This window comes from Mastacembelus armatus, chromosome 13, assembly GCF_900324485.2.
Source record: "Mastacembelus armatus chromosome 13, fMasArm1.2, whole genome shotgun sequence".
In the NCBI taxonomy this organism is placed as follows: Eukaryota; Metazoa; Chordata; class Actinopteri; order Synbranchiformes; family Mastacembelidae; genus Mastacembelus; species Mastacembelus armatus.
In genome coordinates this window covers 24457158-24479510 of record NC_046645.1, presented here as the reverse complement: position 1 = coordinate 24479510, position 22353 = coordinate 24457158, and the positions used below count along the sequence as shown (strand labels likewise).

General features: G+C 46.0%; 3 protein-coding genes across 5 annotated transcripts; 2 read left to right on the top strand and 1 right to left on the bottom strand.

Moving 5' to 3' along the window:
- The first annotated feature begins 337 nt into the window (after positions 1–337).
- On the top strand, positions 338–11396 carry rsf1a (remodeling and spacing factor 1a). Its single transcript, XM_026333687.1, has 18 exons — positions 338–491; positions 1942–2033; positions 2218–2310; positions 2411–2616; positions 2771–2895; positions 3311–3415; positions 4086–5460; positions 5587–5767; positions 5851–6060; positions 6264–6368; positions 7445–7524; positions 7639–7687; positions 7921–8027; positions 8167–8231; positions 8486–8660; positions 8740–8966; positions 9683–9880; positions 10276–11396. Exons 1-18 carry the CDS (start codon positions 338–340, stop codon positions 11073–11075), a joined length of 4347 nt encoding a protein of 1448 aa, XP_026189472.1. The 3' UTR covers positions 11076–11396.
- A 4184-nt stretch (positions 11397–15580) lies between these two features.
- clns1a (chloride channel, nucleotide-sensitive, 1A) lies at positions 15581–19517 on the top strand. Of its 3 annotated transcripts, none has more exons than XM_026331582.1 (8): positions 15829–15947; positions 16724–16860; positions 16951–17085; positions 17690–17800; positions 17956–17961; positions 18097–18270; positions 18625–18691; positions 19104–19517. In XM_026331582.1, coding segments are annotated over exons 1-8 (750 nt in total). In that variant the 3' UTR covers positions 19105–19517. The 3 variants fall into 3 exon arrangements, with proteins under 3 accessions (XP_026187358.1, XP_026187367.1, XP_026187376.1); XM_026331591.1 differs by having other exon boundaries at positions 18996–19517; XM_026331573.1 differs by lacking the exon at positions 19104–19517 and having other exon boundaries at positions 15581–15947; positions 18625–18695.
- A 428-nt stretch (positions 19518–19945) lies between these two features.
- On the bottom strand, positions 19946–22031 carry aqp11 (aquaporin 11). The gene is made up of 3 exons (XM_026294589.2): positions 21288–22031; positions 21033–21149; positions 19946–20728 (listed from the first exon to the last, which is right to left on the bottom strand). Exons 1-3 carry the CDS (start codon positions 21883–21885, stop codon positions 20628–20630), a joined length of 816 nt encoding a protein of 271 aa, XP_026150374.1. The 5' UTR covers positions 21886–22031; the 3' UTR covers positions 19946–20627.
- Positions 22032–22353: the final 322 nt, after the last annotated feature.

Genomic DNA, 22353 nt, shown 5'->3' with positions numbered 1-22353 from the left:
TGGAGGGCGCTATCCCATCAGGACCGAAATCAGGTCCCTCCCTGTCCCTCCCTTTTTCACCTGTGTGTACCTGCCCAGATCTTGAAAGACCGCGTGCACCAGGAGGACTAAAAAAATATTGATATAATTTCTTTTACTGCACCTTACATGAAGTGGTGACTACAAACTACTCGCTGCAGTTTAAAATCAGTCCCTCAGCCTTTATTTTGAAAACCCGGAAGCCACGTGCCCAGGTACCGTCCAGCTTGACCCCGGTAGATGTTCGGCTCCATTCATTTCACTCGCACAGTCGCATCCCAGCACCGGGCCCTCCCTCCTGCTCGATCCGCCTGGAAAGATGGCTGCTCCGGCGCTGCCGAGGAGCTCTGGCCCGGCGCTCTGTCCGAGTTTCGCGGAGGTCTGCTCGTTCCTGGAGCGGTACGGGCCGGTCCTGGACCTGCCCGAGATGACTTTCCCGCAGATGGAGCGGTACCTGCGGGACACGACGACAGGTGAGAGGTCGCTGGCGGGGATGGGGCCAAGAAGTGGCGGAGCTGCGACACTTGAAGCCGAAGGAGCAGGAGGAGCAGGGGGCACCTCCTCCTCCACCTCCTCCTCCTCCATCATCTTCGGGATGATGACGGAGCCTCTCGTGCCTGGCCCGGCTTTTCGGGCTCGGTTCGGGGTTTTTTAGGCACCGAGCGACTGCGCCTTCTCACCGGTCGTGGCCCGGGTCGGAACCAGTTTTTTCCCCCAAGACAGAAACAGTTCGGTCCAAGTTTCTGAGGAAAGGTCCGGGCTGCTCACCTGGAGCCGACACACACACCTCACACACTCCGGACTGGACTCAGCTAGACTCGGGTCATCGATAATGTTGTCAGGGCCGATATCGATCAGTGATCGCTAACCCAGCTAGCTCCTGGCCTCACCGGCACCCGGACTGCCGTGACAGCGGATCCCCCCGTGTGTGAGTCTAGGTCGTGATGGGTTTTCTTCAGTTCGCCGTGAATTGGACCAAAAGCCGAGACTCTGGTGTTAAAAACAGAAACTGGACGTTTTTATTTTGGTAGACTGGCTGTCAGGTCTGCACATGCGCAGATGGTCGCTGGCTGCTGGCTAACGAGTTAGCATCAACGCACCGTCAACTTTTACCGAAAGTAAAAAACGGACAGATCCGGTTAATTTGGCTCTTTACTGTTAATTAGAAAGACGCCTTTGAGTCCAGCGTCTGTCATCTTAGCTATTGTCGGTCTCCTCTGCTCGGTAGGCCGGCCAGGTGTCAATTATTAGCTTAAAGCGCATATACCATAAACAGAATAAAGCTGATGTTTACACCGCAGGTAGTTTTAATATTTGTCTGACATTACAGAGTCAGTCGTGATTCATTGAGTTTTCCGAGTGAGATCATCCAAAGAGATAATACGAAGACGCAGAAAATCTCAGTTTATCCAGAAAACTGGAATTTCCTGAAGTTCAAAGGCTCCGTAAAAGTCTCACATCGGCCCACACAATAGTTTTGTTTTTGTTTGTTTTGTCCCAGTGTTGTTTCTGCTTCTTAGTGTTGATGATTCATTTATTCCTGCAACAGAGAACAGTCATAACAGTGTCAAACCAGTTAAACTAACAGCTGCTCCTATTTTCTTAATTCCCCATTTCGCCTTGAAGCCATCTTTAAATCTGTTTTGACCAGAAGGTTTGAAAGACACAAGATCTTACAAACCTGCATTTTGTGCATTTGTGTTTTAACTGTTAAATGAATGTTGATATGAGTTTAAGATGTGATCACACTGTTAAATTGTAAATAACTTCAGCTGGCATAAACAAAACACATTAAAACTAGAGGTCAGAGGTCAGAGTATGCCATAGCCTCTCAGGTTGTGCTTCAGAATGTAGATGAATGTTTGAGCTGGTTTGTGAAAAGCTGAGAAACCTGTTTGAAATGATTCTGTATGTTGTTTCCAGTTCCTAAGCCCCTTGTGGAACTCCATGTGAAGCTGCTCAGAAAACTGGGCAGGACTGTGTCTTCTGACCGCTGGGAAAAATACCTGGCCAAGGTGAGGCCTCCACTGTGTGTGTGTGTGTGTGTGTGTGTGTGTGTTTGTGATCTGGACTGACAACTGAGAGCCTTCAGAGCCTTTTTTCTGTGCTGAGATATGAAAGAAGATGAACCCAGACGTGTCAGCACTGAGACAGAGAGTCTGTGAAGACTATGACTGGATCTGTTCTCGTTTCCTGCAGGTGTGCCAGGAGCTGAACAGTACCTGGGCATGGGAGCTGGAGCAGAAAGGCTACCAGGAGATGTCCATGGAGTGCAAGTCAAGCATCCTGAAGGTCTGTTTCAACTTGATGTGACTAATGCATCTGCCAACAATCACAGTAACCGCTCCTTGTTCTGCTTTCTCTCCTCTTTCTTCTTGTTTATGTCGCTCAGTATCTGTGCGAGTGTCAGTTTGACGACAACCTGAAGTTCAAGATGGCGATCAATGAGGAGGACCCAGAGAAGATGCGTCTGCAGCCTATAGGCCGGGACCAGCAGGGCCTGATGTACTGGCTTCAGCTGGACCAGGAGCAGAACATCCGGCTGTACACGGAGGAGCAGGACGACCTGGACGGCTCCACCTGGCAGTGCATCGTCAGGTAGTTCTGCTGTCACAGTGTCCAAAGCTTGTACCGGTTCCTCAGGCTGCAGTCACGTCTGTGTTTACAGAAACATTCTGGATTTTATTTATTTGTTGGACAGTAGTTCACCTCTGTACAGGCTAACTCTGTTCAAAACTTACTGGGTTCATAGGAATCGTAACGACCTGGCTGAAGCTCTGGAGCTGCTGAAGGCCCAGATTGATCCAAACCACAGTCAGAATCAGGACCAAGACCAGGCTGGATCCAGGAGTGCCAGCCCCAAAGAGAAACATGCAGGTATGATGGGAGATCTAATGGGCAGTGGGCAGATGGGCAGATCTAGATGATAGTGTTTATACTGTAGATGGAAAATCATCAGTGGATTGTGGATTCATGAATGCATGTTAGTAATAATTTCACAGAAAATCTTTTGGACTTCAATCTTTATGGAGTTTTTATAATAACAGAAAATACAGTAAAGAGCCTGTGTCCTAAGGTCAACAGAGGTCACAGGAAAAACAACCAAAACTGTTACTAAACAATTACTGATATGGTCGTATCCAGTACAATCAACAGCAGAACAGTGTAATAATAATGATGATGATGATGATAATAATAATAATAATGTGTGAATAATCTAAAATATCCAAGAGACCAAGACTGTTTTTCACCGTAGCTGTTTCTTGGTTGTGTGTTGATTGTGATGGTTTAGGGGACGAGGCTGAAGGAAACACTGAGCCCAAAGTCTCCAAGTCCACAGAGGAGCAGACACATAGTAAGAAGGTGGACTCTGTAAAGGACAAACCCGTAGGACAAGGTACCCAGTTTAAAGAAAAATTGAGAATAACTTATGTTTGTTAAAGGGCCAGTCCGGTCATTTTTAAATATGAACAATATTTCCAACACTCCCCACACTGAGACGACAGTCTGCTCACAGTCTCCAGACTGGATTGGCTTGTTGGTCTGTGTCATAGACTCTGTTTAGAAACATTAACAGCTACACATACTGCTTCACTGGGAGACACATTTCTTCTTTACCAAACCCCTCAGACTGTATCTTTAAATATGCAAATCAACCTAATAAAAATAGAGAGATCTGATTGTGATTTATTGAAATATGGAGCTGAGTGACACATTTTTAGGGTTTTTGTTTTTTTTTTTTAATGGAAAGCTTAGAGAGCTCAGAGGGGGATGACATACAAAATAGATATAATAAGAGATGACTAGATATAATGTGCTTACATGGTCAGTTCACCAAAACACCCTGCAGTTTTGCTTGTAGTACTGAAAAAGAAGAATGAAAATCTGGAAACTACACTATCAGCCTAATTTACCTGCAACATACAAAGACTAGAAAATGACCTTTAATCTAGTTGTTTCCCAGCTCAGGTGCCTGACAGAGAAAACATCCCACTCTGGTTGCGAGGTATCCCTTTGTTGTTGGGGCTGGGTCCCGGTGTAATTGTTTGGTCTGTGTTGTTTTGCAGTGGTGAAGCAGGAGCAGCAGCAACCAACCAAGCAGGAAAACACTGACACTGAGGAGAAAGACGAGAAGCCGGACTGCAGGCTGCTTGTGTTCGATAACCGCGTCAGCACCATCACCACCATCAAATCCGAGTCCAGGGAATCTGATGCCCCTAAAAATGCTGTGTCAGTCGTCATGGCACCAGGCGTGACTGTGACGAAACAGGAAGTGAATAAGGAAGAGGAAGCAGAACGTGTAATCGTCAGGAGCAACCAACAGGCCAAGATACCACTGAAGAAGAGGGAGGTTAAGATTTCTGAGAGCTACCACAGCAGCCACCTCAGCAGCAGCAGCAGCAGCAGCAGCATTATTGTCTGCAACCCGTCAGTGATTCAGAGCAAAGACGCTCATGGAAAAGAGGCCTCCAACTTGTCAGCGCCCCCTGGTGGTCCAGCTGCTTCACAGCAGCAGCTGACGTTTACTTCTCCAAGCCAAGAACTGACCAATGGGAGAGCGTCACTCGTCGCTCCACATAAGGACGGACAGAATGGAGTCATTGGGGTCATTGGTCAGGTCGGCGTTGTAGGTCATGTAGGGGTCATCCGCAGCCCCTCTGAGCGCCACAGGGCCCCTGGTCCTGAGCAGCAGGGGCAGAATGGGCCAGGTTTAGACCACTGGTGCTCCAGAGCTGGGGAGGAAGACAGGGAGGTGAGCCGGCAGTCCGTGCTGGTGAGGAAGGCACCTGCTGAAGATGTGCCAGCAGCAGCAGCCACCTCTGCAATGGAAGCACAGACCATCAGAGAGAAACCGTTGTCCTCCTTAAAATCTGACCAACCCCCTGAAGCTGTAGAGAGAAAAGTGGTTTCCTCACTCTCCCAGTCCACTGAAGATCCCAAGACACATGTGGTGGAAGAGCAGGGTAAAAAATTGACAGAGGAACAGTTCGACAAGGCGTCAGAAACCGGACACAGCAGTCGTCCACAGAACGATGGCGAGAGAGAGGCGAGGAGGACAGGAGTGTCAGAAGAAGGAAGGAAAGACCAGCACGAAAAGAACAAAAGCTCTTTAGAAAATGTGCAGGTAGAATCAGGGGGCACCATTGTAGCTGTAAAAGCAGAGCAGAAGGATGAGACAGAGCAGCAGAGGGAAGGGGTCAATGGTGGGTTGGCATCCCAGGTTAGGGTGAAGGATAGAGGGCTTGGGTCAGAGGAGAGACAGGGTCCCCTGGAGGAAGCTTCTTCTGAGCTCCAGAAAGAAGGAATCAGGTTGAAAATAAAGATTCCCCCTCACCGGCGAAACAAGCTAATGAGGAAAGGGGCAAACATGGGGGAGAAAGAGAGGCAGCAGGAGGTGCAAGAGGAGGGCAGGTCACTGAGGAGATCTGCAAGGATTTGCAGGTATGTGTGTAAGAAATCACATGAAACCAGGATGAGAGAATAAACTTGGTACTTGTCTTTGTCCAGTTCAGACTCCACAGGTGTGGTTCTGACAGTCCAGTCTACATCTGCTTTGTCAACCTGCAGGCCGAGCTCCAAGGCAGCTGAGAGCCAGAGAAAGAGACTGCAAGGAAAACAGGCCCCAGCTGCCAGAGCAAGGGATGATGATGAAGAGGAGGAGGAAGAGGAGGAGGATGAAGAGGAGCAAAGCTCCACAACAAAGAAAGAGAGAAAAATAGAACCTGTTGGACAAATTCGGAAGCGACGGGTACTAATTTTTAAAATCTGTGTCCTGTGAGAGTGAGCACATTTATTTCTGTGTTGTTTCCTGTCTGACTGTTGTTTTTTCAGGGTAAACGGAGACACCGACGCCCCCGATGGTCCAACATTCGTTCCAAGAGACGCAAAATGATTGAGGGTGGGGAGGCAGAGGACAGAGGGAGGAAAGAAGGAGAGGAGGAGAGTGAAGGAGGGAGCGACTCAGAGGAGTCCTGTAAATCCGAGGAGCTTCCCAGTGAGGATGCCTGCAGTCACTGTGGCCTGCCCAACCACCCTGAACTGGTGAGAGGGGAGCGTGCAGCTGATTGGTCGACTGAAACATTAATACAGCTGTCAAAGTTTCATCACTTCAGCGCACTGAGGAAACATTACAGTCTGTTTAGTAATGAAATTAGTTTCTGCATGTGATTTAAACTGGTGCAGTCAATGCAAACAGCTGTCTCCCAGTTGTTTCACTGTAAGTGTGTGTGTGTGTGTGTTGTCAGATCCTGCTGTGCGACTCCTGTGACAGTGGGTACCACACTGCCTGCCTGCGGCCGCCGCTCATGTTGATTCCAGATGGAGAATGGTTCTGTCCTCCCTGCCAGCATGTGAGCTGTGTGACAGACACACAGACACACAGAGCATCACACTTCTCAACAAACTCAAACCTTTTCACATGTTGGAGGGAAAACACCAGCAGGCGTCAGATTATGTCAGACATACAGATCTGAAGTCCTCACTGGTTACCAGACCTTTCCTGCTGGGTCCCTGTTTTGTGGAAAGTAATGGTTTTGCCGCTGTTGCTCCAACAGCCACAGCAGATGTTTTTTCACTGGGCGGCTCTGTAGCTAGAAGCCAGCTGAGCACCTGAAGGTCCAGATGCTGTATAATAATAATAAAGTCTGTTCCTAAAGAACATTATAATAATAATAATAATAATATTTTATTATTTAAATTTGTATTCGGGATGTAAAGTCTCCAAGTGGCGTCTGAGCTTGTGTGGCTTCGTCCTGTCAGGAGCTGATGTTCTCTCTGCGCAGCTGTAGTCCTGGAGAAGCTGAGGGCCAGATCTGTTGTTTGTTCCTTTCACAGACTTCTCTGTGCTGCCAGTGTAGGACATTATTTATATTTAGCCATTGCTCTGCCTCCCCTGTCATAAGTCCCGGACAGTCCCGTACAGTCCAGGACAGCCCCAGTTCAGGTACCACTGTCGTACCCAGTGATCAGTATTGTCCCAACACGCCTTTCAGCTGCTTGTCGTTCACCATTGGTCGTACAGCCACACTGAACAGCAGTAAATCCTTCTGGAAACAACACAAAGCTGCCGATAGGGATGACATCTGTATCACGCCACTGAAGAATGATGGATTTTGTTGCTTACATACAGTTTGAAGTGAAATCATATTTAGAAATGTGTAATTTTTCCTTTAATGTGTAGGAACCCTGGGAGTGGAGTCCTGACAGGGACTTAAATGAACTTTGCTTTCACACCATTTTCAATGTGGCAGCACAACATGAGTTTCAGTACAGACATAATTTAACTACACTACATAACATTCTAATCCTTTCTCATCTAACTACTGATACAACAGTTCTCATTCCCACATTTGGTCATCAGCCTCGATAAAACAGAGAGACGTTTGAGTCATTTGACATTTGTGGTGTTTGGTTTTCGTTTCTTCAGAAGCTGCTGTGTGAGAAACTGGAGGAGCAGCTGCAGAATCTAGACAGTGCTCTGAAGAAAAAAGAGCGAGCAGAGCGAAGGTAAACACATACACACACACACACTCACACACACTCACACTCACACACACTCACTATGATTTAAAGTTCATTCCCGGCTGTGAGGATGGTTCACCCTCTTGTCCATGTGTCCAGGAGGGAGCGGCTGGTGTACGTGGGAATCAGCGTAGAGAATATCATCCCTGTGAGTAAACTGAGAGGATTTTTCTGGCTGTCAGGGTGAGCATGTTTGACTGAAAACACATTTGTTTGAGTAATAATGTGTTGATGTGATTTAACGGCTGCAGATATTTCCAGTTGTCTCACTGCTGTAGTTGTCAGCCCAAACCTTCAGGCAGTATTGGTATTACCATCACTCAACAGGGGTTTCCCTGTGGGGACAGACACTGTTAACAGCATTAGTCTGGTTTCTCTCAGGAGGGAGATGAGGATGAAGAGGAGAAGTCAGCAAAGAAGAAAGATTCTAAAAAGAGTAAAAATCTGGGGAGAAGATCAACCAGGACCAGGAAACACATCAGCTACAGGTCGGTGTGGCCTGGGTCTGGTCTGTTCTACAGAGCGACTGACTTGTCGATTAATCGATTAACGTCACCTTTGGCTCTGACAGCCATTCTTCATCATTTACAGCCAAAACAACCAGTGAATCCAATATGTGTGTTGCAGGTTTGATGACTTCGACGATGCCATCGATGAGGCTATAGAGGAGGACCTCAGGGACCTCTGTGGGGGTGAGTGGATGATGTGAATAGATAATGAACAGACACACCGAGCAGGTGATCAGAGCAGGTTTGCAGTTCATTATTAGGTCGCAGAACCTGTGAAAGTGCAGCCCTAACAAAGACCTGGCTTTAATTCGTCTTTAAATAGAAAGACTGAAAACATCAGCATCATTAGCAGTTTGCTGTGATACAGGAAACACCCAAAGATAACATTAACTGTGGCCCCAGGAAAAGGCTTTTTAACCTGGATTATCCTGATGCAGGATCAGGGCAAGGCAAAGACATCACTGCCATCCTGTCAGAGGATGGGAAGGAGAGCCAGCGGCCAATCAGAAGCCAGGCTCATTCTGCCAGGAACAGGAAGAAGCGGCGACTGAACGACCTGGAGAGTGACAGCACGGCGGCAGAGAGCGAGGACGAGTTCATGCTGAGTAACAGGTAACGCACGCACAGATGTTTCCGTTTGAGTGTTTCCTGTTTCCCTGTCACCTCATCCCTTTGTCCTGCTCCTCTCCAGCTCAGATGACGAGGACTTTGGTGCATCAGGGGCAGACGATGATGAGGAGGACGATGAAGATGCAGGCAGCGACATGGGCAGTTGGGACACCGGTGCCCAGCCCAGCCGGCCCCTGAGAGGCGTGCAGAAACACCGACCCAGGACCGAGCGCAGGGGCAGGAAACGGCTGAGGCGGCGGCGGAGACACTCCTCTGAGGAAGAGGTGGAAGAAAGTGAGGAAGAGATGGGTGAGTGCACGATGAGGGGAAACGACACGTGACAGAGTTCGAGTAAAAACAATCTAAAGCTGATTGATTGATTCGTTTTTTTAATAGGAAATGAATCAGTAGAGTAAATAGTTTTCAAATAATCAATAGCCATTCCAGCTTCTCTGACGAGATGATGGGAGAACTTCACTGTGGGAGGCTGTGATGGGCTTTTTTACTATTGATGATGATTATTATAACTGTTTTAATTATTAATACAAATGAATCTGCAGACTCTTCGGTGATAAAAACCATGGGTATTTGCAGCCATAAATCAGACTTCAAACAGGTTTTCTAAAATATGATTTGAGGAAAACTTAAAAATTCCTTTTTCTACTATGGAGAAGTTTAATGAGACCTGGACAGGAAACATTCAGTGCTGCTGTCAAAAGTCAACGTTTAAAACTAAACAGCTTCTGTGTCTCTGAGCGTCCAGCTGCAGGTGATGAATGAATTAATGAAGGAATTACTGAGTGAATGAGAGAATGAGTGAATGACAAAATGTTTTTGAACCCAAGGTGACGACTTATTTCGTCCAGACCTCACAGATGTTTTCTCATGTTTACAGTGATATAAACATCATGGGTAATTTTTGCCTGATAAATAACTGATCAGATAAATAATCTGATAAATGAGAATTAGTCAATAACAATAACAAGAATTGTTTTCTGTAAATTTTGGCTCCTTTTTCTCTCCAGACTCAGATCAGTGCAGCGACATGACTGACCATGGCACAGACAAAAAGAGGCGGGGCCTGAGGAGGGGCCAGAGGCAGCAGGTCAACTACCGCGAGACGTCTGAGTCGTCAGACAATTCCCGGGCCTCCGCCTGTCGGGCCCGGGTGACTCCCCGCGGTCGACCACGCAAGGAGCACCTGTCCAGCGACTACAGCGATGGTCAGTCTCTCCTCTCGCAGCACCGCAGGAACCACAGGTTCCCTTTACCATCAGACTCTGTATATTTTATATTTGAACCTGTTATTGTCCAGTTCCAAAGAGCGTTACAATCTGTCCAACATCTGAGCGCTCCTCAGGAAAATAATCTCATACACCAAATGATGTGAGCAAACCGTGTGACTTCTCCCAGTGCATTCAACACTTAAACAACTGAGCGTTTCAGGGATGCAGCTGAAAATGGCGTCTTCTCACACATTCTGGTTCAGATCCCAACTGGACTTCCAGTCCAATGTTGTTTGTGTGAAGGATAATTTTTTTTAAAGAGAAACCAGGATATGAGCTCGAACAGTGACTAACTTTTCACGGTTAAATCCTTCCTGTTCTTTTCCTTTCAGTGTCGCCTTCTTCTAGAGACTCTGAGGAAGAGGAGGACTATGAAGATGAAGAGGAGGGTGACCAGAGAAGAAGAGTCAACAGGGGGAGGAGAGAGGAGCAAGGCCTCCGGAGAAGCAGGACTAGAGGGAAGCGGAGGAGGTACGAAGACGATGAAGACGAGCAGGAAGACGGAGCGAGACGGAGGCGGCTGCAGAGGAAAGTGTTGAAGGAGGACAGAGACCAGCGGAGGAGGTTAAAGAGGACAGACAGACAGGAGAAGGACCTGGAGAAGATGGGCAGAGGGAAGAGGAGAGAGATGCTGTCAGAGCAGCGACGCAAACGGCTCGCTCAGATGCTGAAGAAACGGCGGCCTTCAACGGACGAGGAGGATGAGGAGGAGTCAGAGGAGTCGGAGTCATCGTCGGAAGAGGATCGGCCAGTCCGCAAAAGACTCAACCGCATTGACTCCGATGACGAAGAAGAAGAGGAAGATGAGGAGGAAGAGGAGGAAAGACAGATGGCTAAAAGGTCTTCAACAGCAGAGAGGCGGGCTGACAGTGATGCTCAGGAAAAGGGGAGGGGCCCCAGCCTGTCTCCATCAAATGGACATCGGACATCCAGAGGCCCTGTGAAACCTGGGGCTGGAAGTCCTGCTGTACCCTGGAACACAGCGGGAGCAGGCAGGCAGGGGAGGCACAATGGCCCCTTACATCCAGAGGAGGAAGAGGAAGAAGAGGAGGAAGAGGAAGAAGAAGAGGAGGAGGAGGAGGAGGGCCAGACGGCAGCTTTAACCTCTGCCCAGAAAAGCCTGCGGTCATGATGTTTGTGTGAAGAACGCTCACTTCTTCCTTTCAGTTGTTTCCTTTAACTGTCAGGCCTTTCACTCACAAATCTCTCTCTCCCTGTCGCTCATCCTCCTCGCTGTTGTACCGTGGTGATGCTCCGCCATCACACCAAGCAGCCGTTCCCTCCCATCGTCACCACAGGACTGGCAGCGCTTCATGTCACATACAGCCGGAGGTGGGACATGGCTGAACTGGAACCAGACATCTGTTTGTAATGTACCGATCACAGCACCTAACACCCCCCCACCACAAAGAGAAGCAGCGTCGAGCCCAACGCTTGACCTTCTGACCTGTTCCCACCATGACAAAAAGTCTTTGGTTTTATTGGTTCAGCTTTTAAGGACGTTCAGCCTCCACTAAAATGGAAGTGAATTAGGTTTTGATGTTTTCATTGTCTGCTGAAGAATTAACCAGTAGACTGAGGGTAAACGTGTATACCATAACTACAGTGTCCACAGCTTCGACTCCTGACTCCACGTATCACATCATTTCAGAAAAGACACAACGCCAAAACAGATTCTCTCTTTCAGTGCGGCGAGCATCACCAGCTACATGAGGATTCACGTCCTGTGGGTTGTGGTGGCAGAGATCTCAGTCAGATGAGGGGTTTTCTGAAACGGACCTTTAGGCGAGATGATCACGCAGACCACAGTAATGGTCCCAGCTGAGGAGCAGGGTCCTCTCAGAGGCAATGGTGCGTTCAGGTGCTCCTCGTCAACTTGTGGAGCCACAGAATTTCCCTCAGCCAGCTGACTGTGGTTTATACCAATGGCAAACTGGTAATGTTCAGGCCACCAGCTAGGATGTTTGAGCTACATAACAAACAATCTGGGAATATTAGAGCTGAGGATTAGTCGACTAAGCGATCGCTACAAAAATAATTATTAGTTACAGACATGAAAACATTAACACACTATTTTCCCAGGCTGCTAACGAGCTTTATTCCTGAGCAGGGCCTAAACGGAAAGATGTGGTGAGTTGACGAGGATCTCCTGAGCACCTGTGTCCTGACTCAGGCAGAAACTGGGATAACATCTATCTCTTTGATGCTCTGAGCTGAAACAAGGACTCACTGGACCATTTGGACCCTGTATTCGATTTACTTTGGTCCATGTGTTGACAGAAGCTTGGGATGGTGGGAACATGTTTGCTGTACATACTTTGCCTGTACGCTGTTCCTTGTAAGATAATAGATGTTCTGTTCTTAGTCCTCTTGTAAAATATAGTGTTCTATTTTTTATATGAAGGAGAGGAGGAGAGGTGCTGCTGTGAGCGACACATCGATCGATGGTTTTCGAGTGGAGTTGTGTGAAATAAGACCAGCGTGACCCGCACGGAGCCTGTTCTCCTGTGACGCACCAGATTTGTTACTAAGAGCTGAATCCTGATCACTCCCAACCCCGTTTCCAGCGTTCGGTGTCCCTGAAGGGGACTGGGAGTTTCTAAGGAGGAACAAATTTTTATTTTTTGATCGAGACTCAGGGGAAGAAAACGAACGGCGTCACCAGACGACTCCAGTACCTTTGTTTCTGTCGGATTTCCATTTGTCCGAAGCTCTTTTATCTGGGAACGATGAGCTCGGCTGGCTGGTGAATTTTGGGGTTGCAAGAATTCCTGTAACTTCATTCAGTCCAATCACTGGTTGCTGTGCCTGATGGAGTTTATCCTTCTGTTCACATAAACCGGGGAGGCTGCACCGGTTCTACCATCGAACCACATCTCCCCCACCACCTTTCACTTTCTGAAGATTCCTTCTTTAATGCAGAAAAGCTGAACGTCATGGCTGTGGATGATGTCTGAACTCTGGGCCTGGATTTATCAGTCACTTCAGTAATTAACAGGCAAATTTAGCAAGTGACTTAGAGCAAAGTGCAAAACTGATTTTAAGTCTGATCATTAATGTTTGTTCAGTTTAAACAATTTACTCTTTTTATTCTGGTAAGAATTTATATTCTGACCTCCTTAATATCCACATTGGCAATCGACAGCCTAGTTTATTTTATTCTCAGGATGAATTAATTGGTGGAATAATTGGACAAACCAAAGTGAAGCAGGAAAGAAACGGCTGCTGGTTCCTCAGAGGAACTTTTGTTTCCACACTGATGACGACAGCTGACGGAGCTGAGCTGCAAACTGAACCGGTTTTATGCTTGTCTGAAGCTCAGAGAAATAAATTAAAATATATGAAAAGCGGTTTAACATCCTCTGAAATGTTCCAGTCACAGACTGAAGCTGCTGTGTCTCTTCAGCTGAAACACTGTGACCAGAGGAGGTCGTCAGAGATCTGAACAGTGTTCTCCTAAAAATGGAAGGTTTTTATTTTTGTCCAGACTGGGACTTTTTGCAGTTTGATAAATGCAGGTCCAGACCAGCGGATCCTCTGTTGGATTCATGATCTGAAGACCCTAAAAACACTTTCAAACACAGTTACTGTATATTTGAACTGGTCTTTATCCTTGTTACATGTAAAGTTTTCACTCTTTATCAAAACTAATTAAAACTTTCTAGGATCCAGAAAAGCCACAGGCTGAACTGTGGTTTAATCAGCAGTCTCAACATGGTTCTGTTCAATGGTAAAAACTTTACAATCTTTTGTTAGAAAACTGATCAGTTTCAATGTTTTTAACCACATCTCCAAACAAATGGATCTGTTAGAGGAAAAGAGAAATGAGCAGTTGTCTCTCCTTATTTTATTCCAGGTTATTTATTGTTCCCTGAACGCACCGAGCGCCTCCTGGTGAGTCCTGCTGTCCGATCTGTAAAAGATCAACAGCGAAACCTCAAATGTCTCTGGCAGTTCATCAGCGTTTTGAAGAACAGACTTAAAATTCAAAACTGTACAAGCCAAATGTCAGGTCAGAGAAAAAAAACAAAACCAGTCAATATTTGGATAAATTTCATCTTTGAAAAATTCAGTTTGTTTTCAGTCATAAACTAGTTCTGTGTCCTGGATCAGTAGACACTGGCCCTGGTCTGGGCGGAGTTCAGGGACTAAATGTGGTTTCAGGTACTTTCCAGTGGTTGTTCAGGTGTTGCCAGAGATCTCTGGGGAAAACATCAGTTAGAGGAGAGAAGCTGCTGTTCACACTGGCTTTCATTAGCTCCTCTCAGAGTCACTGCAGAGCTGCTGCATCATCACAAACAAGAGTTTACTCTGCGGACGAGCTCAGCTGGTCTCGCAGATCCCCTTAGAGGATTTTCACTTCAGGGTCCACTGAGCCAATATTTTTATAATGTTCAGTTTTTTCCTCTGATCGTGGTTTCCTTGGCTCACTGTTCCAGTCCAGGTGAACTCCCCCCACACAAACACACGCACACACCTGTGTGCTTGCACCACCAGCCCAGAGTCGCAGCACTGATCCTGGTCTATGTTCAGTCCAACTGAGCTGGATTCAAACAGGCACCACTGGATGTGAATGTGGCTCCTTCCACTTGCTCTGTTCTATGTTACTGTAGTATCGCTGTAACATAAATGTTTTCTAAGTTATTAAAACCAACGTCCAGCATCTCCTCAAAAACACCACGTGTCTGAGCCTGATTTGATTGTTGCTTTGATTCCGGCCTTTAAATGACACAGAGCACAGATGTTGATTTTCATACAACTTAAAGTTTAAAAATAGAGATAATCCAGAATAACCAGCTGACCCTGACCTGTGCAGGAGAAAACTATTGTCCAAACTTCAAAAATATTAAAGATAAATAACATTTTTTAAAATAAAAGCAGCAAATCCTCACAGTCCTTACACAACGGTGTAATCATAACGTTTGGTATTTAGCCATTAAAATGTAACTTTATTATGAAAATCCTTGCTAATTAATTTCCTGTCAGTTGGCTAGACTTACCTATTTACTGTTGGTTTAATTTATAACAGTTTGAATCACTTTTCATATGTTTTGCATATAGATATTTTTATTTTTAACTGAAAACTGAAGCTGTGAAATATTTGTAGAGGAGTTAAAAGTAAATTATGTTTTTATTATGTGTTGGAGAAAAAGTTTAAAAGACAGTAAACAGATTTTCTAGTCAAATCATGTTCAGAGCATGAATGTTCCGCCCCCTACCGGACACGCCCAGTAACTACAACTTCAAGAAATCAGGTTAGGACTTCCGGTTATTTCGTTCAAAATAAAATTTTTAAACATTGCGTTTGTAGTTCATAAGTAAAATTTGCAGTATAATTACAACTGTGGGAGTGACACAGAAGTATCAGGCTTTTGTGTTACGAAGGATATTGTAATATATTTATCGAACCGTAATGGGTTTTAATTTATATGGCAATAATCGAGTGTCATTCAGTTAATATTAGCTGATTAAACTTTATTTTCCAATTTTTAAACTGTACCTTCCACCTTTCATTCATAAATCTCAGAACATAACAAACAATAAATGCCAAATAATTCAATGCATCGTTAAAAATAAGGTTTCAAACAAACAAATCAAAGTTACGTAGACGTGATGACGCAGAGGTTACGTGATCGACGTGTTGTGGCGTCTCACCGTCAGTGGTCACGTTAGTTTCAACAACACTTTGCTCACGTTGATATTTGGAGATTTAACGTTAATATTTGTTCGTTTCACACAGACTGTGTTTATTCTCCGATCGGCTCAGCCGAGTTTGTTTATCCCGGAGAATAAGCGTGTTTCCTGGCTCGCGGTTCATTTCCTGGGACGTTATCCCGGGTTAGATTAGCAAACGGCCCAGCGCGGCCTCGTGTTGACCGTTAGCTATGGGTTTGCTAAGAAACCTCCGTCCTCCCACCGAGGGAGTCCGGCTCCAGCAGGCCGAGACCACCGCGGTGCTGGGCGGCCAGAGGCTCGGCTGCGGCACGCTATACGTCACCGAAACGTAAGTGCAGCACGTGGCGCTTGTTTCTTTTCGTTAAACCGTCGGTGTCCGGTGCAGGTGAGTGTTTCACCTGACGAGTTGGCGTCACGTAGGTGTGACGTTTAATTACGGGACACAAGGTGCAAAACTAAAAAACGGCTCCGTAATAATTCCGGAGCAGTCCCTTCCAAAATCATAACCAAACAAACATGGCAGTTACAAAATCATTAGAGTTAATTAATCGATTAGTTGATCAACGCATCGACTGGTTTGTTCAAATTAAATGCTGGCTTTTGTTAGTCTGTGAAGAATTGATATTTTTCTTTTTTAAATCACAGTAAAGAGATTTTTGGCTTTGTACATTTGGTCAACAGAAGTAGATATTTGGAGTAAGACATTCTGTAAATATTAATCACTATTTGGATTATTTTTACTGTTTCATTTTAAACTTACTGTTTTGCAGTTTGCACTCTAGACATACTCGGGCTGAAGCTGAAGTGGGTAATTGATTATCTGATTAGTCAATGAATCCAGAATTTATATTTTGATCGATTGTTTATTGTTTTATACTTTTTTTTATTTATTCCAAACATCATATATTTGTATGTGCCAGCTTCTCAGCTGTGATGACTTGATGATTGTTTGTCTCTGGACATGTTCAAAAATCATCATTATCATGCCAGGGGATTCTTTAAAGATAGAAGTGCCATTAAAAGTATCTGACAGTCTGTGAACAGTTTGTGACCCCTCAGCCTTGACCCTAACACCAGTGAGCTGTGTGTGCTTCCTTTCCTCAGGCGTCTGTTCTGGTTCGATGGCTCAGGGATGGGTTTCTCTTTGGAGTATCCCACTATCGGCCTGCACGCCATCTCCAGAGACGTCAGTGCTTACCCACAGGAGCACCTGTATGTCATGGTCAACGGCAAGCTCGGCGGTGAGAACTGCTCTTACGATGGTTCATGTAAAACCAGTTCTTGTGTGTTTGGGTTTTTCACTGGTTTGTTTTCACCTTTGTTCCTCATAGATGACAGTGAGGCAGATATGGCAGAGAAACCAGCTGATGAAGATGATGACAACGATGACAGCAGCAGCAGCGGTGATGACGATGAAGAAGGAGTGATCACTGAGATTCGATTTGTGCCCAGTGACAAGGCAGCATGTGAGTGACCACATATACACCATTGTTCAGAGTTGGATTTTTAAATGTTTGTTCGTCTTTTTGATCTGTTCTGATAACATATTACAACTCCACAATTAAACAAGATTAACTGTATCATCATAAAAACAAAGATGAATATTAAAGCAGCCTTGGAAATGTCCATAAGATGATGGAAACCTACGTATGTCCAGGATCAGCCTTTTATTATACAGTAAATCTCTGTAGTGATGTTCTATAGTTATCTCAGTAAACCTCAAAACAATGGATGTGTCCCAGCAGGTATCGCACCACAGGGCTTCATCACTGTGCAGAAACTGCATCTGCCTTCTCAGTCCCACGTACTCCGTCCTGCTACCTCTAATACTCACTTGAGACAATTATGGATTCATCCGCCTCTGAAAATAGTCCTCAACAAATGAGCTGTTTTCTTCTCATCTGCTAAAAACTAGAGTCTAGCTGTTAAAGGAAACTGAGCTTTGCTGAGAACAGCATGTTTATGAGGTGTTATTTAGATATTTACCAATGTCCTGAGTGCTTCAGACACAGTATGGGCATCAGAAAGTATCAAGAGAGAGAATAACACAATGTTTGTGTTGGTCTGCAGTGGAGTCAATGTTCTCAGCGATGTGTGAGTGCCAGGCGCTGCACCCTGACCCAGAGGACGAAGACTCGGACAATGACTTTGAGGGAGAGGAGTATGACGTGGAGGAGGCTGGTAAGCGACTGTTAGCTCTATGGCAACATTACAGCAGCACAGTGTAGAGGTTTCGAGGTTCTCAACACACAATTTAATATAACTTAGGTCAGGACTGAACATAAACTGACTCATTTGTTTTCTCCTCTCTCTGGTTGACTGGACTCTGGCTGCAGAGGCAGGTAAGATCTACTGCACACCAATACAAATAAGCACCTGTTGAACCTTTTTGACTTGTGTTTGTGAAAACCAAATCATAGCTGATGTTAAATTGGGTTAAAGTAACACCAAGATCATTTGTCTCCTGCACCATCTAGAGCACGGTCATGGCGACATCCCCACCTTCTACACCTGTGACGAAGGCCTATCAGTACTCACGCAGGAGGGTCAGGCCACGCTGGAGAGGCTGGAGGGCATGTTGGCCCAGTCGGTCGCTCAGCAGTACCACATGGCCGGGGTCCGAACTGAAGAAACCAGCGCTGAATTTGAAGGTTTGACTCAGAGATTTCTTTGGTTTTGTAGGGTGTCAGATGTAAATAAAAGATAGAGTCAGTGTTTGGTTTGTCCATTCTGGGCTACTGTATAAAGATGGCAGCACAAAAACAACCTGCTCTCTATGTAGATTTAAAAAGCTCATTCTCAGATTAAGAAAATGCAATGGTTGGCATTTTCTTGTGATTATACACTAATGACAACATGTTTATGAAGATTATATTCCATCTCTGCTAACAGATCACTGAATATCACACAGTGCACCAGTCTGTGAACTGTGGCCGATAAAGTCGTTTTAGTATTGGAGGCTGTTGGACTGTTTGCTGAGTGTTGTTTGTTGTTGTTATTGACAGATGGAATGGAGGTGGATGCAGCGGCGATGGAGGCCGGTCAGTTTGAGGATGCAGATGTGGAGCACTGGTGAGTCTGAGCTAAAAATCAGTATGAATCAGTGGTTCAGTTCAAACATCAAGGCCCGATAACTGGTCAAGGAAACTGGTTCACTAATCAGGAGCTACAGGCTGATTCTGCAGGCTGTTGAATAAGAATTTGCATTAACACAGCTTCATGTCACTGTTTTTGGATTTTTTTAAAAAGTGCCATTAATTAAAATGAACAGTTTTAAACAGTTTCATGCCAGTTAAATGGCAGTGAATCGTTTCCAAAAGCCATATTTTTAATTGTATTTGATGTCTGTCTCTGTGTTGTTCTGGGCCTGATGCAGATGAAATCCAGTCTGTGGATCAGTACTGTCAGTGACCAGAATGTGACATGGGGCTGTTGGATGGGTGCAGACTGGTGTATTCATCTCTTACCTGAATCTTTCCTGCAGATGGATGTCGTTTCGGCAGCTTTTTAAAACGGCAGAGTTGCATCATGGGATTGGAAAAGAGGACAGCAGCACTTGTTTCAGGCTCTCAGCTCTTACTTGATCTCACGTCAAACCTTTTCCGTTAAAGTTGCCTCAGTCGTCTTCTGCGGCTTCCTGGATTTCTTTTTTGCTGTTGTGTTGTTGGGTTTCTGCTCATCCTCCAGGTCATGTGACCAAATGTGATGTTCTGTATTTTTCTGTGACAGTCAGGCCAGCTGCTGTAGACTCTTGAGATGCAGCTGCAAATCCCCAGACTCTGTTTTGGTGACGGTAAAGCACTCTGTTTTGTACCTAACATTGAATTTAGCATTTGATTTTCCTGCAGCAATGTTGACGTCTTTGTATCAAATTGTCAATAAATCCATAGTTTTTCTATGTTTCTTAGTTTGATTGGTTAGAATTTAACTGTGTTGTAAAAGCTGCATGAAAAAAACGATTTATTACTGCAGCTCAGCTTCAGTTTGTCTGTTTGGCTCAGACTCATTTGCTGTAGTTCCAAAAAGCTGCAAAGAGGAATCAGACAAACAAGCAGCAGCAGTGACTCACTGGCAGATCAAGGAAAAAAATGTTTACATTTGGAAAGAAACGTAACATGAGATGTCAGCTGATTCAAACATCCTGGTACATTCTTTGTTTTGTTGGTCTGAAGCTGGTTTACAGAAATACATCACAACCAAGAAAACACTTCTCTTTTTAATTTTCTCACATTTTATCCATGTTTATTTAATGTTACTTTGACCTAAGACCTAAACTGATGGTTTTCCATATCAACATCACAGTTGTTGTTCTGTGAGCTCACTGAGCACTGGGGATTAAACCACAATCCCTTCATTGACAGGTACATGATTCAGTGTGAAGATATGAAATATGAAAACAGTGACAAATGCCCATCCGAGAGATGAAGTCGACACCACCAATAATCCAAGGCCTGATTATCAGTTTCCAGTGTATAAAGGTTGTCAGCAGCCTTTTCTTCTGTTGATCAGCTGGACAAGTTTATTGTTTCTGCTTACACAAAAACAATGAATGAATTTTATTTTAACACTTTAATCTGTTGTTCCAGGTTTTAAAGAGAATTCAAAGGCTCAAAAACATTAAATCTGTAAAAACTAACATGGTCCAGAGGACAGTACAGTACTGCACTCTGGAATGTCACAAGAATAATAATAAGCTTGTTAAGGAAAGTTAACATTTTTTATTAATTGTATAGTTGTTACTGAATATTATTAGAATTATTACACAGAGGTAAAATGTGGCTCGTTGTCTGGAAAGTCCTAAAGACACAAAGTTAAATCTGTTTGTAGGTTCTGAATTAGAACAACTTTAGCTAATAAGATGTGCTCTTCAGGTCAAATGTGTCTGGATGACCGTGATCCCCTGTGAAGACATTAAGTCTTTAGAAAGTGCTTATTAGTGTGAACTTCTGATGCCTGATATCAGCAGCAGCTTTTAGAAACGTCTCCATGTGCTGTGGGTTTGAAACGCTCACGTCGTCTTCTTGGTGTCCTGGGGTCGGTGCAGAGACCGTGATGTCCCCGAGAGCAGGGGGCCGAGTTTGTCGAACAGCAGCACTGAGCTCATCATACCTGCAACAGCAAGAGCATAGAAGTCAACATGATTTTCATATTTAGATCAGTTATAACACTTTCCTCTTTGTCAGTCTGTCCTTTGTCCAACATTTTAATGATAATCTGAAGACTATTTGTAGGTCAGAGGTCTGAAACTGGAAAACTCAGCCTGTTTTTGCTAAAATCCCAGACAGAATCTTGATTTCCAATAGCGCTCCCTGCAGGGGAAAGGTATTTCAGACCTGAAGGCTCAGACCAATTGTTTATATGAAGGATCTGAAATCCAGACTTTTCAGAGATCAGGTGCATCAGAGGCTCCTACCCAGCAGTGGGCCCAGCCAGTAGACCAGGCAGTAGTCCAGGAAGGAGTGGCCGCTGCAGGGGAACTGTGTGGAGAAGGCCAGTGCAGGGTTGAACACCGCTCCTGTCAGCCTGCCCCCTGCGCACACAGACCACAGACCATCAGGACCGAAGCTGCGGAACCAATACGCTGCATGTGCTTTGAAAACTTTTCCGGATTATTTGTTATTGATTAACAATCAGAAACAGCTCTTGACATCACGTTAAGGTACCGTACCTGCATAAACCGCCGCCGTGATGACCGCAGCCACGGCGTGCACTCGGTATTTCTCCTCCACTGAGCGCGTGTGACTAATAGCTGTCTGAACCACAAAAGCGCAAGCGAGCTCCACAGCGGCGGCCCTGGGCAGCGGCACGCGAATAGGGCTGATGCACCGGTAACCGAGCAGCTTGTACCGCACGTGCAGTCCCGACCAGCCCATACTCCAGATCACCGGCACCGCGGCTCGCGCAGCTGCGGCCGCAGCGAACTGACACACGATCCGCCGCGCGGCGCACCAACCCGAGATCCTCGCGTGGTACGCGTGCTCGAGCGCACCGGAGGGGTTGCCGATGGCCCCGCTGAAGGTGAGCCCGTGCACCACTGACGCCAGGTACGTCAAGGCGAGCGCGAGCCGAGGCTCGATCCCGCCCACTTCGGACAGCAGCTTTAGCTCGTGCGTGCAGCAGCACAGCTGGAAGGTGGACACGAGCTCCACCGCGTACACGGCGAGTCCGCAGCCTGCGAGGGCCCTCGTCATCAACCTGCGGGTTGCGTCGCTCAGCGCAACGATCCCCGCGAGCACCGACAGAGACACCGCTACGTCAGCAGTCATGTCCCCGGCTGATGTGAGCTCTGCGGCGGGTCGGTCCCTCCCAGCAGCCGCTGACGTCCCGTCCACGCCCGCCCACGCCCACCTGCCTCTTGCTACCGCAGGATCCCGCGGCTCCAGATGCGCGGAAGCCTACACCAAAAATGATGGTCCACCAGAATCGGAGCGCGGAGCCACTTCCGCACCATGTGAGGTGCCGGGACCGAAGCTCATTTGCTCCCAGCTCGGCCCCGCGTCTTCCGGGGGTAGAACCGCAAAATCCCGGTGCTGTGCCAAAAAAGTGATCGGGGGCGCGCAGCCTGTTTAAGATGCATCCCTCAGTTTGTCTCCCCGCCTGCGGGTGCAAAGATAACACGGAGTCTTTTATTGGTCAGAAAGTGACTCCAGCTAAACGTTTTAGATAGATCTGATGTTTGTAGCGCAGAGCTGTGACCTACACACAGTAAGAAGAGTTTTGGATAAGAAATTGTT

What these genes read in the sequence shown, in the direction of transcription:
- rsf1a (XM_026333687.1), top strand. Translation starts at nt 338, where the DNA reads ATGGCTGCTCCGGCGCTGCCGAGGAGCTCTGGCCCGGCGCTCTGTCCG. An exon ending in GCAAGTCAAGCATCCTGAAG is followed by an intron (nt 2,311 to 2,410) that starts GTCTGTTTCAAC and finishes TATGTCGCTCAG; the next exon opens with TATCTGTGCGAGTGTCAGTT. An exon ending in AGAAAGTGAGGAAGAGATGG is followed by an intron (nt 8,967 to 9,682) that starts GTGAGTGCACGA and finishes TTTTCTCTCCAG; the next exon opens with ACTCAGATCAGTGCAGCGAC.
- clns1a (XM_026331573.1), top strand. Translation starts at nt 15,829, where the DNA reads ATGGGTTTGCTAAGAAACCTCCGTCCTCCCACCGAGGGAGTCCGGCTC. An exon ending in ACGCTATACGTCACCGAAAC is followed by an intron (nt 15,948 to 16,723) that starts GTAAGTGCAGCA and finishes TCCTTTCCTCAG; the next exon opens with GCGTCTGTTCTGGTTCGATG. An exon ending in GCCCAGTGACAAGGCAGCAT is followed by an intron (nt 17,086 to 17,689) that starts GTGAGTGACCAC and finishes GTTGGTCTGCAG; the next exon opens with TGGAGTCAATGTTCTCAGCG.
- aqp11 (XM_026294589.2), bottom strand. Translation starts at nt 21,885, where the DNA reads ATGACTGCTGACGTAGCGGTGTCTCTGTCGGTGCTCGCGGGGATCGTT. An exon ending in CACGGCGGCGGTTTATGCAG is followed by an intron (nt 21,150 to 21,287) that starts GTACGGTACCTT and finishes CTGTGTGCGCAG; the next exon opens with GGGGCAGGCTGACAGGAGCG. An exon ending in CTGGCTGGGCCCACTGCTGG is followed by an intron (nt 20,729 to 21,032) that starts GTAGGAGCCTCT and finishes TTGCTGTTGCAG; the next exon opens with GTATGATGAGCTCAGTGCTG.